We start from the raw sequence: 16,533 nt of genomic DNA, 5'->3' as shown, positions 1-16,533 counted from the left end.
GAAGCACCTGTGGGTTCAAGGTGCTCAATACACATCTAGATAAGTTCTATAAGGGATCTAGTTTCTAAAATCGTGTAATTTTTGGGGGATTTCCATGGTTAATGCACATCAGGGGCTCTCCATACACGACATGGCAACCGCTAATTATTCCAGCATATTTTACATTCAAAAAGTCAAATGGCACTCCTTCCCTTCCGATTTCCACAATATATGGGGTATCAGCATACTCATTACAAATTGCACAACAAAAAAACGCGTGGTCCATTTTTTCCTGTTACCCTTGCAAAAGTAAAAAAAATTAAGTCTGAAGGAAAGTTAATGCTTATTTTTTCCTTCCACATTTCAAAAATTCCTGTGAAGCACCTGAAGGCTTAATAAACTTCTTGAATGTGGTTTTGAGTACCTTGGGGCAGTTTTTAGAATGGTGTCATTTTGGGGTATTTTCCATCATATAGACCCTTCAAAGCCAGTTCAAGTGAGAAGTGGTCCCTAAAAAAATGGTTTTGCAAATTTTGCTGTAAAAATAGGAAAATCGCTGGCCAAATTTTAACCCTTATAACTTCCCTACAAAAAAATTATGCTTCCAAAATTGCGCTGATGTAAAGAAAACATGTGGCACATGTTATTCATTAACTATTTTGTGCGATATGACTCTCTTATTTAAGGGCATAAAAATTAAGTTTTAAAAATTGCTAAATTTTCAACATTTTTGCCAATTTCTTCACAAATAAACGCAAGTCATATCAAAGAAATTTTACCAGTAACATAAAGAACAATATGTCACGAGAAAACAATCACAGAATCACCAGGATCCATTGAAGCATTCCAGAGTTATTACCTCATAAATTGACAGTGGTCAGAATTGTAAAAATTGGCCTGGCCATTAAGGTGAAAACAGGTTTCCTCTCAAAGGGGTTAAAAAGTTTATGTTATTTGTAAAAATTCAATTGCATAAGTAAATATGAGAAACTTTATAATATATTGTAACCTTTCAGCACTGGTGTCTTGGGTCTAAGTCCCAAAAAAACATAATCTGCAAGAAATTTGTATATTCCCCCTTTGTTTGTGTAAATCATCAAAATGTCATTTTTATCCACTTATGAGTCACTTCCTCTCATACCCCTGCCTCCTGAACTAATCATTCTCTCTGAAAAACTGCTAAAATCTATCTTGCTAAAACAAGATGATCTGCCTAGTAATTGAAGAATCACATTATAGCTGCCTCTTTAAGATCATTGGGAGGAGAGTGGTAGAAGGTTGGAAAACAAGAATGAAAAGTGTAATTATAAATATATAAATATTTGCGCCAAAAAATGTGTCCTAAAGTCCGAAGATAAATGTCCTAAAATATAACATGCTAGGCCCATAAAAAATATAATAAACAAAGATAGAGCACTAATGTGCCTAGAGAAATAAACTCAGGATAATTTTTTTTTTTTAATAAAGGAGCACACAATTGCCAGACAAGTACCTTTCAACACCAGGATAGGGCCATGTTCAGACTGTGCTCTGTAGCCCCAATGCAAGGCTAAATGCGCAGAGTAACTGCTTCCACTGGAAGCCAAAGGTCCTTGTGCTGAAGAAATGTCCCGTTGTAATCCAAGTAAAAAATATATCCAAAATCAGTATAAGTGATGGCAGGTAAGGGACCTTTACCTGCCATCACATTAGGGGCACTTCATCATTTAACCCTCCATACTGATTTTGGATATATTTTTTACTTGGATTACAACGGGACATTTCTTCAGCACAAGGACCTTTGGCTCCCAGTGGAAGCAGCTACTCTGCGCATTTAGCATTTGGACTACAGAGCACCGTCTGAACATGGCCCTATCCTGGTGTTGAAAGGTACTTGTCTGGTTAATATAATTGTGTGCTCCTTTTTTTTTTTTTTTTAATTATCTTGAGTTTATTTCTCTAGGCACATTAGTGCTCTATCTTTGTTTACTATATTTATTATGGGCCTAGCATGTTATATTTTAGGACGTTTTTCTTCGGACTGTGTGGTTTGGTACCGTGTTAGCCAGCAGAAAAAAATATATAAAGTGCTCTCAGTGAGAGAAACAAAATAGGAATCTTGTGGGTATGATACCTTTTAATGGCTAACAAATAATAGTGAATGTTGTTACAGAGCAAGCTTTCCGAACTGCTTATGTCCCTTCATCAGGCTGATATGACAAAATATTTGAAGAAACCTTATTTATATACAGTTTAAAGCACAACATTTCAATAAACAAACAATGAGCTTGGAGAGAGAATCCTTAATTGGGTAAGATTAGATAGGTAGTGTGAAAAGTTCTGTGAGATCAAAGGGCTACTTGGAGGAGATAGCTCAGATATGGTAATGGGTCATAAAAGCTTCTGACAAATTGAGTCCTGTGTGAATAGAATCAAAGATTGAAATGAATTTGTGCTCCCACACTCTCCGATGTGTCTGTGATTTAAAATTGCCTTTTAAAATGACAACTTTCATATTGTCTATGTTGTGTCCTGGGTGACAGAAATATTTAGCCACAGGTAAATGGGTTTTTTTGTCTGTAATTGTATGACAATGAGACCTTATCCTTGCTCTCAGTCTCTGTCCTGTTTCTCCAACATAGAGGCCACCCACATGACATATATTGCATAGAATTAAATACACCACATTGGAAGAGGAACATGTGAATGTCCCTGGGAAGAAAATGCAAAACCTGCATTCATATAGAGACCAAAGACAAAATCCAAATTCCCAACACACAGCAGGACTATAAGATCCCAGGGACCAGGGCCGCACCTATAATGGGGCAATTTGAAGCGTCGGCTCAGGCGGCATCAAGAGAGGGGGCGGCGCTGCCCCCTGCAGTCAGATAACGTGACAATGAGCAAGGTTTTTTTTTTTCTTTTGAGTAAAGGCCCCTTTACATTTAGCAATGCACCAGTGATCCGACCAGTGATCCAACCAGGTCAGGATCGCTGGTGCATCGCTAAATGATCGCTAGTGAGCTGCCACACAGGCAGACCTCACAGGGATGCAGCAGAGATACACCAGACGATACTTACCTTTCACACACAGCGATCCCGACGTCCTCCTGCCCACCTCCACGCGTCGCTCGTCGGCTCCAGCAGGAAGCCCAGCAGGAAGCGCCCGACGAGAAATGGAGCCGGACATTCTCGCGCGATCAGCGATGGACAGCGGGGGAGCTGGACGGAGGTAAGTATCACACATAGCGATATCGCTAGCAATATCGCTATAATGTCACAAAATCGGTGACGTTATAGCGATATCGCTATGTGTAAAACCCCCTTAAGTCTGGGGTTGCCCCGCCCATGGCTCGCCAACACACCTCAGCGTTCCTGCTGCGGGGGTCATCGCTGTGAGGGTGAGTCATGCTGAGGAGGAGTGAAGACGTCCAGCAGAAAGTCTGGAGGAATGTCTGAGCAGCACTCAGTCAGGTAGCTGCCACAAATACTTTGAAAGTGCTGTACAGTTAAGACCATTAATTTCCCTGGGCATCATGTACTGCTTAATTTACAGACAGTACAATGGATAATGGGAAGCAGAGCAGTGTTGTGTCACTGCCATTGTTGTCTGTGATTGCAGATTCCTGGTATTTCTCTGCCAGTCTGGAGTAATGGACCTTATTCTGACCTTACCATAATGTCGAAACTTCACTTTCCCCAAAGAGCAACGTGACAAACTCAGCTCTGCTACATCTGCAGAATGTATTCATTCTGGAGCAGCCCTGTTTATACATGTATTTAAACTTAATAGTCCTTGACCTCACCAGAGGGTCACATTCCACATAAACATCAAAACAACCATATCCTGATTGGATATCAAGAATGTATGACAAATGTTTATATCATAAAAATCAATTTATTAACCAATATTAAGACAATGCATATTATGAGTGCTCAAAGATCAAATCAGAACCGGTTGGGAACAGACACAGTCAATCAGATCAAATAATTAAATATAACGCTAGGTGGTATAAAAACTCATATGTAGCCCCATATCAAAAAATGCTCATGGTTATTATTATTAAAGTATTGCACAGAATTGTAAACAAATAGAAAGCAGCTAGCGTTATATATTATTGTCTTAATATTGGTTAATAAATTGATTTTTAGGATATAAACATTTGTCATACATTCTTGATATCCGTTCAGGATATGGTTGTTTTGCTGTTTATACATGTGAATCACCTGTTAGGAGTAGTAGTCCCACAGCAGCCAGCACTCTTTAGGTTGTGGATCAGCAGCCCCTGACCATACTGTACCGAAGCATCCGCCAGAGCTGCACAATATGCACTACTCCACATACCAGGCGGTCAGGAAATGCTGAGGGTAAAAAGTCTTAGGCCATGTGCACATGCTGCAGATTCTGCTGTGGATCCGCAGCGTTTCTGGCCCTGCAGGTCCGCTGCAGTTTCTGCTGAGTTCTACAGTACCATTGTTTTCAATGGTAAAACAAAAAACGCTATGCACATGCTGTGGATTTTTCCGAGGGTTACAATCCGCAGCATGTCAATTCTTTGTGCGGAATCCGCTGCCGCTTCACACCTTCTCCATTGTAGAAGTGTGAAACCGCAGGGCTAAACCGCAGGCTAATCCGCAGGTAAACAGCAAGTCTTTTGACCTGCGGATTTTTCCAAATCCACGCGGAAAAATCCCCAGCACTTCCAACTACGCGTACACATAGCCTTACAACATATAGCGTGCAACACGCTCCTGAAAACCAGTCTACAGGCTTTATTGTAAACTAGCAGAGGCTATTAGTGCATGTTGAAAGTTGAAGTCTTACCATAACCTGTTATAGACTGTTGACTATGGACTGAATTTAAGGTACAGGCTGTCAGGGCATGCTGAGAGTTGTAGTCTCACTTCATTTTTAGGATTATAAGTTTCACTATTTTGGTGTACAGGTCATACTGTTTCGGGACATCATGGGAGTTGTCGTCTCTCAGTGCTAACTAGTACTAGGAATGTAGGTATGCACCATATTTTGGTCATGCTGGGAGTTGTAGTCTTTCAGCAGTTGGAGGAACATAGGTATGCACCATATTTAGGGCATGCTGGGAGTTATAGTCCACCAAATATTTAAAAGGAGTACAAATAGGCTGGTGGGGTTTATAAAATCGATCTGGTAATGAGGAGAGGATGGGGGTTATGATGCGAGGGATGCTCAGGGTGATCCTCCCAGCTTTTCTCCATGTGCCCATTAACCCTTTAAATGCAGCACAGTGTATCCTCATTGGTGGTGAAAGCCAAGCCTTCATTCATTTTGGAGCCTGTGGAGTTGGGGGTTGATAGAGGCTTTTTTTGGGGTCTTGATCTCCCCTTTCCCAGTATCACACAGTGAGCAGTGTGGTCTGTGGCTATGTAGCCCCCCAGCTGAGCCCCCTGATGACAGCCTGTAGCCAGTTCTCTCTTCATTTGCAGAAAATGAAATATCTCCATGATGAGGATTTCATCAATGACTTCCTTCATTCCTGATTTACATGTTTCTTTCCCTGCTGCCTCTGGCAAACTCTTTATATGCGAGCCACAGAACATTGTAAAATGTGAAATTGAAATTTTGTGGAACTAAAACTCCCAGCATGCACATCTACGAGCTGTCGGGGTCGAGTTTACAGTAGTTCTGCCACAGTTGGAGAACTACAGCCTGAAGAAGCCATCAAGAGATGTTGGGAGTTGTAGTCTGGCAGCAGACTGAGGAGTGACAGCACCATTAATAGATCGCAGGAGATATCAATTCCTAATTACAGCACACATGAGTATAAGGCATGAAATATTGATCAGATGCTGCACTGAGTATAGAGGGTGGGGATGTACAGACTTATCATGTCACTGCAGCTAGAGGAGAACCTCCAGAGATTTCACCTGTTGATCGTCCAGAGCCACATAAAGTCTTCACATCGACCTGAGCCTGGCCAACAGAGGGGCCACATCTCCATGTCATACACCATTATACCTCACCTGTCCTACTGAGGAGACCATCCTCTACTGTTAGATTAAGAGGGGTCATCTATACATGTGATGTGGGAGGATAGCCTGAACTACAGAAGAGGAGCTTAGATGTGTTCTATTGTGGAGACTAGCCTGTACTTATTATAATGTGAAGACTACTATAGAAAGGAGGCATAGCATTTATCTTTTATATGAAGGAGTATCATGTATATTATATAAGGGGTGCTATCTTCTATTATATGAGGGAGTACCATGCCACACCTCCCTCCTGTCACCCTGTGCTACAGCCCCACACCTCCCTCCTGTGACCCTTTGCTGCAGCCCCACACCTCCCTCCTGTCACCCTGTGCTACAGCCCCACACCTGCCTCCTGTCACCATGTGCTGCAGCCCCACACCTGCCTCCTGTCACCCTGTGCTGCAGCCCCACACCTGCCTCCTGTCACCCTGTGCTGCAGCCCCACACCTGCCTCCTGTCACCCTGTGCTGCAGCCCCACACCTGCCTCCTGTCACCCTGTGCTGCAGCCCCACACCTGCCTCCTGTCACCCTGTGCTACAGCCCCACACCTGCCTCCTGTCACTCTGTGCTGCAGCCCCACACCTGCCTCCTGTCACCCTGTGCTGCAGCCCCACACCTCCCTCCTGTCACCCTGTGCTGCAGCCCCACACCTGCCTCCTGTCACCCTGTGCTGCAGCCCCCACCTCCCTTCTGTCACCCTGTGCAGCAGCCCCACACCTGGCTGGTATCAAGGCTGAAATCACCACCAACCGTCGGGGACATGGCATGCTTTGGGGCTCGTAAGTCATGGGGCCCCAGTGCCAGCACCGACACAGTTGAAAACAATGATGAGTGAGGGAGCCATCTGCAGATGCTCCCTCTCCCATCATACCCCCTCTGTGTGTGAGCTCTGTGATGTCTTAGCTCAGAGGGCACAATTACATCACTACAGCGCATCCTTTCTGCCGAGCAGAGCAAAGGGTCAGAATACGCTGAGGAGACCAGAGCAGTGGGGTACAGGGAAATGTGAGTATTTGATGATTTTTTAATGTATGGAGTATTATATAGGGGCCATTATACTGTATGAAGTAATATTTGGGGCCCATGATAGTGTATGGAGCAATATATGAGGCCCTTTCAAGCATTATGTGGGCTCATTATACTGTATGGAGGAATATGTGGTGCCCATAATACTGTATGGATGGTTATATGGTGCCCATAGCACTGTATGGAGGACTATGTGGTGCCCATAACACTGTATGGAGGACTATGTGGTGCCCATAATACTGTATGGAGCACTGTGTGGTGCTCATAATACTGTATGGAGGACTATGTAGTGCCCATAATACTGTATGGAGCACTATGTGGTGCTAAAAATACTATATGGAGGACTACGTAGTATGGAGGACTACGTGGTGCCAATAATGCAGTATGGAGGACTATGTGGTGCCCATAATACTGTATGGAGGATTATGTGGTGCTCATAATACTGTATAGAGGACTACGTGGTGCCCATAATTCTGCATGGAGGGATATGCGGTGCCCATAATACTGTATGGAGGACTATGCTGTGCCCATAATACAGTACTGTATGGAGGACTATGCGGTGCCCATAATTCTGTATGGAGGACTATGCGGTGCCCATAATTCTGTATGGAGGATTATGCAGTGCCCATAATTCTGTATGGAGGATATGCGGTGCCTATAATTCTGTATGGAGGACTATGCGGTGCCCATAATTCTGTATGAGGACTATGCGGTGCCCATAATTCTGTATGGAGGACTATGCGGTGCCCATAATTCTGTATGAGGACTATGCAGTGCCCATAATTCTGTATGAGGACTATGCGGTGCCCATAATACTGTATGTAGGGATATGTGGTGTACTGTATGCTGTGCCAGGCCTGCCATTGCCATTAAAGATCCCTCTTCTGGATTCTTCTGTGTGGTTCTTGTATGTGCGACGATGGCACTGACATCCTTGTGTTCAGACATCTTTTCTCTATTTCTCTAAACTAAAATATCCACTATTGTACAAATTTTTACAGGATAGACATAAATCTGTATGAACCAGATTAATTTCTACAGATTTAAAAAATTTACTGGGGGGCGTCGTTGTGCAGTTCACCTCAGGCGACAGAGAGGTTAGGTTCGCCCCTGCCAGGGACATTCACATGTACCTCTTCCAATGTGGTGTATTTAATTCTATGCAATATATGTCCTGTGGGTGGCCTCTATGTTGGAGAAACAGGACAGAGACTGAGAGCAAAGATGAGGTCTCACCGTCATACAATTACAGACAAAAAAAACCATTTACCTGTGGCCAAACATTTTTGTGATCCAGGACACAACATAGACAATATGAAAGTTGCCATTTTAAAAGGCAATTTTAAATCACAGACACATTGGAGAGTGTGGGAGCATAAATTCATTACTATCTTTGATTCTATTCACACAGGACTCAATTTGTCAGAAGGTTTTATGACCCATTACCATATCTGAGCTATCTCCTCCAAGTAGCCCTTTGATCTCACAGAACTTTTCACACTACCTATCTAATCGTACCTAATTAAGGATTCTCTCTCCAAGCTCATTGTTTGTTTATTGAAGTGTTGTGCTTTAAACTGTACATAAATAAGGTTTCTTCAAATATTTTGTCATATCAGCCTGATGAAGGGACGCAAGAAGTCCCGAAAGCTTGCTTTGTAGCAACATTCACTGTTATTTGTTAGCCATTAAAAGGTATCATACCCACAAGATTCCTATTTTGTTTCTCTCACTGAGAGCACTTTATATATTTTCTTCGGACTTTAGGACACATTTTTTAGCGCAAATATTTATATATTTATAATTACTATTTTATTGTTTAGACAAAGAGGTGGTATTGTCTTTTTATTTGCTGCTTTTGTGTTCCTCACGCAGCGCCCCAAGCTAAGTTATCACCAAGAATGAAAAGTAGGCTGAGACAGTCAGAAAGAGACACACAAATGGTACTGCCAGCTCTAATACATATTATGTATCAATCCATAGCTGGATTCACTACTACACTGCTTAGTACTGCTGTAAAGTGTATTTAATGTTGCTACTTCTGAAGATGGGCCATGTATAGGACAGGACAGACATTCTCTGTGTACTGTGTAGAGGCTATATTCTCATCCTACTAGCTCAAGGATAACTGCAAATAAGAAAATAAGCCTGAAGAAGTGATAACAGGTGACTAGTCACATAATGGCCAGATATAGTATTTGCCTTCCTGCATGCACACATGACATCAACAAATATACTTAAATTTATTTAATTCACATATTTGTTACTACATTTTACAAATCAGAAGTACATGCAAATTAATGAAAGAATTTATGTTAAATGTTTAGTAATTCCTGTATGTTGTTTTAATTTTTTTCTACTTTATGATATTGTACTTTTACAGGCCAACAACACATAAAGATAAGATTGAAAACTTCTCCTAAATGTCTTTATACTGACATGACGGCTCGTACTGACAGTGGTTTAGTAATGAAATTCCTGATGCTCATTATATCATGTTTTTCAATGCGAGAATTCAACTTCTAGGAGTATCATTTGCAACTATGAAAACATCACCATAAGCAGTCCCACATCTTACAGCATGTTACCAGTGTAGACTGGGTGCCTAGTGTTCAAAGGCCTGCCTTACCTATGCATCTTGTATTGCTGTAGGGCATCCATGATTGACGGTAAATGCTATTTCATCACATTTGTTTTCCAAAACTAGTATCGCAGTTTTCCGTGAACTTTAGAACTTGTTCTACAGTGAGAGAAATGTAATATTTAAGTGAGCCTTGACACAAATTTTACTTGACAATAGAATGTAATTCTTCTAAAAATACAGCTGAAAGGCAATTCTAACACAACACTTCCAAATAAATATTAATGCAATGTTTTGCCTCCGGATGAAGATATTATTGCATGTGTCAGAACTTTTAGTATGGATTTGCCAAGTGTTTTACTGACACACTTTCTGTTCACAAACCCTACTTGACAGTCACATACTGAAATTATTTTCGTAGTTATAAAATATTCATGATTATGACAGATGGGATCCACTCTTTATGCAATGTTAGATGTCTGCAGAGGTGTTTTCATTTGATTCCTATTAGAATCATATTTACAAAAAGGGAAAACAGTCATAGAAAACTAAAGACCCCTGGAGGCAGAGGCTCCATCTGCATGTTCTGGTCTCTTCAGTAAATATTTTGCATACTTTTCACCAAACTATCACACATAGTTATAGTAGAGCATAGTGTGGAAAATTTTCAGCTCTGCATTCTGAAATTAAAAACATTATACATTTTATATCTGTTTTAACAAAGCTGTGCATTAAATATATATATATATATTAGAATATGATAATGGCCCACTAAAGTTAATTTTGAATTGGGACACATTTTATACCAATAAAGGCACACCATTTTTGAGTCACCTGTTCAATGAAAGACATAGCAAAGAGGCTATGGTATTTATTAACCAAGGTCATAAAAGAAATGCACAAATAGGTGGCGGCAGACCCTCTTAATAAAGGGGGCAACACAGATGCAAAATAATGATGAAACAACCACTTTCAGCCTATCAATCCATGGATGGAGTGATTGCCTCATATTTGAATTGGAGACAGATGAAGACAGATGAAGCTTGCAATAGGGCACAAGTCACACACATGTAGCACAGCGCTCAGCCAACAGCCTATTACATGCTCCTACTATTCAGTTAGACAGGCTGCCCAGCAACCTTTCAGTGCATCAAGGTCAGCATTGATGAGCCTGGTTGCACCATGTAAAGATAAAATCTGCATTCAATTATATATAATAATATTAGTAGGGATTGGTTAATATTTTGGCCAAAATACGCAAGTTCGCAACCCACGTCAAGGGTCCTCACTGTCTTGTGAGTACCTACACTGCAGTAAAATAAAAAGGACAGCCAAGGAAATAAGAGGAACTAAAAATTCCTAAAATGATTTATTTATAGCACAGCATCTGCTTGCAGATTACAATAGCATGATGATTTCTGTTCATATTAGAGCAATGAGAGCAAAATCAGATCTGCTTCTACGTAGCGGTGCTCAGGGCTGATTCTGAGGACCTGCTGCTGCTTTTCCTTGCCCTGACACCACATTAATAAACAGTGTCCTATTCCATGTATGAAATTCTACAGGGTTTGCTTTGCACTCACATGCAGGTCAGAATCCTCCACTACATCCATGTCCATGGGTCCTTGATTAGCCACACACATCACGGGACACCCGGTTCATTTCAATAAATTCAACTTTACTGGCGAGTTAAGATACAACAGTCTGCAATATGCAGTATCGGGCATAGCACCCTCGAGATGCTGTTCCTTTTACATAGTACATAGCAAGGCTTTGCCTCCATTACTCTCGAACTGTCTGTACCTCAACAGCTTCTGTTGGCCCTAAGGACTCCCTGCCCGACAGTGCATCTTTTCTGAGATCCACTACCATTCCCTCTCTAATCACCTCATCCAGTCTCTTCTACATTGAAGAGAAGGAGATACACATTTCAGTGCATACTTCAGGGCACAGGCCCCAGACCTTACAGGGATTTTTGCAAGACTCTTGGTGAGACCTCATGCTCCCCACACAATATGTACTCTTTGGGTCCACTGCAGCTTGCACCTGAAATTCTCACAAACCTCCAACTCTCACTACCTTAGACTCCCTATTCAGAAAGTGCTTCCCCTTTTTTTACTCTAGCCCCTCCCAATATAATAGCTATTCTCATAACAATCATATCTAAATCTGTGCACTGCTTCCTATAACTAATATGCATGCCACTGCATATTTCCACATTCACTACAAATTTCTCATAATGAACAATTATTACATAACATCACAACAATCGAACAATTAGTTCTCATAAAGTTCTAGGCATTTTCACATATTACAATAATCATGCGAATACAATAAAATCACATGTCGGAACCATTTTGTAGACATTTCATGAAGCAAGGCACATGACAGTCCCTGTCACCTCCTACATCTTTTAAAACCCACATCTCCTATTCACTTATGATTAGGTTTCTCAGCTTCTATTTTGGGTTCTTTTACTCTTGATGGAAATACTATTATAGAGAATGCTGGTCAGGACAGAGGCACAGGGTATCATTTCATTGTAATTTTCACAGATGTATAAATAAATCAATTATAAGTGAATAATATTTCAACAATATATTATCGTTATACTGAAAGGGAACCTGTGAGGTTCGATAATGCTACTAAGCTGCAGATATCAGGTTAATCTGCAGGTTAATAGCATAATGAAGGTATCCCACCACAGTACCAAAAATTCGACACCTGGGAGAAAATTAATTTTACTTTTAACCAGAGCCACCAGATTTAAATCATGCCAGTGTTCTCAGAGTAGTTACAGTCAGCACTTACAGCATTGAGAGCTATGAGCGTAAGAACACCCTGACCCTGATTGACAGCCAGCTCAGCAGTGCTTCATTGCAGAGTGAGCTGTCAATCAATGCCGAGGCATGCTTATAGCCACCACTCTTAGTGCTGTAAGCGCTGACTAAAATTGCTCCATCACACTTAAATGACTGAAAGACGGCGTTTACCAGGAGAAATTACCTTAATTTTCTCCTGGTTGCTGCACTGTCAGTGTTGTGACCAGGCACGTACATAACTTTATTAACCATATATCTGCAGGATAAAAGGGGTTGTCCACTACTTGGAAAACCCCTTGTCATTCCTCATGTTCCACCCCATTAAAATAAAAACACTTTACTCCCCTCCAGAGCCAGCATCATTCCAGCAGTGTTGGCACTCGTGTTCCTGGGGCTAATGACAGGTTGTCATGTCACACGAGCCCTGCATCTAATCAACACTGGATTCACTATCCCCACCTACAGATGTATAGAAACATCAAGAACCTCACATGAGCCCTGGGAACATGAGTGCCAAAACTGCTGGAACGGTGCAAGCTCTGGAGGTGCGTATAGGTGTTTTTATTTTTCCGAGGTCAAACATGAGGGATGAGAAAGGGTTGCCTAGGCAGTGGACTAACCCTTTAATATAAAGGGCAAGACAGGTTTCCTTTAAAGGACAAATAAACAGAAAGAGAAGAAGAGATACTGCTTACCTATTTTTCTCATGCACTCTGAAGCTGCATTAGCATGGAAGAAAATATAAAGTATACCAATAATAAATAACGCAGCTGTGACTTTAGCTCTGAGGTGAAGCAATACAACATTTACTAGAAGCAGCAATATCTTTGTGTGACTTTCTGCCTCAATCTTCTGCAACTGCTCCCTCCTCCTTGCCTTAAAGCACCAGAGTTTTATGAATTTTTGATAACTTTTCCTAATATTTTCTTTATGTGCAACTATTTTTTATCTATATTTTGTTTCTACTTAAATAGGTAACAAATTTAATACGGTTGAAAAAAGACATACAGTCTGACATGTCTGTTAAGTTCAACTGAGGGATAGGAAAGAATAAAGGAAAGGATATATGTACAAATATAATGCAAGATCCAGGCAGCCCAAAAATAGCTAATCTTTCCCTCGGATCCCAATTGTTGATCGACTGGACCAGACTTCCAGATAATAATTTTATAGATATATATTATTTCTTTATATTTTTCATCTATTAGAACATTTCAACTTTTTCTGAAATCATCAGCGATTCCTATTTTGATCAACTCTTAAAGGGGTATTCCCATCTTCAAGATCCTTTTCCATTTTGAAGTTGGTGTAATAATAATAATATTGGCAAATACCTCCAATTAGAAATGCAATATAGTTTTTCTGATTTGCTTTGTCTATTTCCTCATGTGCAGTCATTGCAGGACCTTAAGTATATATGGTTATAACCACTGATATAGTGAAAGTTAGTTAGCTAGTTGCTAGTGGTTGCAACCATGGATACCTAAGGTCCTGCAATGCCTGCACATGAGGAAAGAGACATAGTGAATCAGAAAAACTATACTAATTGGAGGTATTTGCCAATATTATTATTATTATTATTATTATTATTATTATTATTACACCTACTACATATTGGGATAGAATCTCAGAGATGGGAATACCCCTTTAAGGCTGACTATTCAAGAGAAAATAGCAGAAAACTTTGGGACTCAAACAGTAAATTTATTATTCGATGTTTCCATGAAAATTAGAGGCAAAACAACCAAAATACAAAAAGTGACCCTTGTGAAAACAGATTAACTTCTGCAATGTCTCGACATTGATATGCCTTTTTCAAGCAAAATCTGAGCAGTGAAGGGTCTCCAGGTATGAGATTTCATCTTTATTCATGCCTGAGTGGTATAGGGGCTCTGGGAGGAGGACACAACACGTGCCAGTATACATCCAGGATCTTTCATGCCAGTTTTCAGTTTTGTTGCTTTTCTTTGTACCTTTTCCAACTTCAGGACATCCTTTCTGTGATCTGTTGCCAGAACTGAGCAACATATTTCAGATGAGGTTTCACTAACACTTTGAAGTGTGATAGCATTATGTCTTTGTCCTGCAATTTCATATTTCTTTTTATATATGGCAATATCTTGCTCCCCTAAAAAGTAATTGATTAACATTGCATGCTGTTATTTTGTTTATGATCTACAAGTGCATCCGGATCATGCTCTACAAGTGACTTCTATAGTTGTACTCCCTTACAAACATATGGTGCTTGCAAATTGTTAGTACCCAGGTGCACAACCTTACCCTTCTCCACATTGAAAACCATCTGCCAACACACAGTTTATTTAAGTAATCTTCGATAGACTGGACTAAACTATATAGCTTGATGACTTCTGCAAAAATGGAAAAACTATCCAATTTTAAGGCTTCCAAGTGGCCAACATGCTCACTTCTGTCACAGACATATTCACCCTGGGACTTCTGTTCCAAGTGTTTCTACAGATGGCTGATTGTTCAGTGTAGGAAACCTAATCCCTGCTGTCCTCTATCCAATAAAAAAGTAAAGGAAAAACAGGGGAAAAATTAGTACTTACAGGCCTTGTACTCTTTCTTTCAACTTCTTTTTTCTACTCCTGATCTTTGAAATAATACTGAGCATGCTGTACTAAAAAAATCAGTATGACAACTAAGCTTTGATAATTTATTTGGTTATATCCTTTTGTTTTACCAGGGAAAATTTGGGATATTTAATCTGAAAACAGCATATAATAGGGGCAGAGAGCCTGATTTCAGGGAAATGTCACTTATAAAGTTGTGTGCTTTAGTTTCCATACAATCAGTGTATTATTAGTAGGCAACTATCACTGCAGAACTAAGGGTCACATGCCAGACCGTCCAGCTAATCTACTGTGACCCTGCCCCATCACTGATTGACAGTTTGCTGAAAATGTACCGCCAATCAGTAGTTTAGATGGGGCTACGCACAGCTCAGGATTCTGACCAATGCTACATCTACAGCAGATGAAACAGGGATTCCATCAAAACTGCACCAAAGCAGATCATCACTGAATTCAGTCTCTTTGACCCTACACAGTACTGCTCTCAGAATATATAACACAACCTGTTGACGTACTTCCTCCAAATTTGGAGCTCTGTTAGTTGCAATTGTAATGTATGGACAAACCAAAATGATTATTAGAAGGAGGCCCTGACCTGGGAAACCATCCATATGCACTATTCAGACTTACAAAAAGACGAAAACCATAAAAATTTAGTCACCATTCTGGATTTAAGGAAAATAGCAAATATTTTTTTTTTCCATTTTGCAATCATTTTTATTTTTTTATATCATTTTTCTTTCTATAGGTAATCCACAGTTAACCAGTTCAGTCATTGTCATCATAAATGTCCTGGATGTCAATGAATTTGCTCCTGAGGTGACAACACCATATGAAACATCAGTATGTGAAAATGCCAAACCACGACAGGTAATGCAACAGTTACTTTTTTGATTTCTGCTCCTTTCAGAAAAATAGTTCAATGCTGCGTTTTAATAGTATAAGTCCTAGCAGGGCTTCCATGACCCAATGAGAGTCAAGACATGTTAACTAAAGATGAACAAAATTATTCTAAACTAATTAATTTGCTAAAAATTTCCTCAAAATATGGATTTTGTCTAATTCAAAGTTTTGGGATTTAAAGTCGAATTAATCCAGCAAAATGACATCTGGCTGTCATTTATCTGAGGTCTAACAGCTGGGAAGGATATAAAATAAATAAACTCTTATGTTCACTTTACTTTGGTCCTCCCCATACCTTATTGTTTAACTCCTCTTCCTTCTTCTATTCCCTCATTGAGTTTTCATATGCTAGTTACTGATGGCTTTATAAAACAAATGCAGAACTTAGCTAGTCACCTTTTAAGTACTACAGTGGGGACTAGTCATGGTTATTTCCTGGTTGGCCTGCATGCTCTGCATTGATTCACATTCTGCACTGCATCACTATCTGTGCCAAGCAGGATGGTAATCGAGGCAGAGTACATGTTCTCGCAACATTGTCACATGACTAGTGACTTGTCCCAGTTATAGTATTACTCATACTACTAATGAGCATGTTGTGGGAATTTTTCTTGACATATTTTTATTAACCCTGTAGCA

At 40.3% G+C, this 16,533-nt stretch overlaps 1 protein-coding gene across 2 annotated transcripts in view; it reads left to right on the top strand.

Annotated features, from left to right (window-relative positions):
• Positions 1 to 16,533, top strand: part of LOC141084627 (cadherin-12-like) — a 1,440,185-nt gene that overhangs the window by 1,411,139 nt on the left and 12,513 nt on the right. For both annotated transcript variants that reach the window (XM_073569451.1, XM_073569452.1), the window contains one exon: positions 15,740 to 15,861. In XM_073569451.1, the coding sequence (XP_073425552.1) occupies positions 15,740 to 15,861 (122 nt within the window). The remainder of the gene's footprint in view (positions 1 to 15,739; positions 15,862 to 16,533) is intronic.

The sequence above is a fragment of the Dendrobates tinctorius genome, unplaced genomic scaffold, assembly GCF_039654945.1.
Source record: "Dendrobates tinctorius isolate UK_male_01 unplaced genomic scaffold, ASM3965494v1 ptg000025l, whole genome shotgun sequence".
NCBI lineage: Eukaryota > Metazoa > Chordata > Amphibia > Anura > Dendrobatidae > Dendrobates > Dendrobates tinctorius.
Note: the sequence above shows the minus strand (reverse complement) of the source record. Positions and strands in the feature narration are given on the sequence as shown.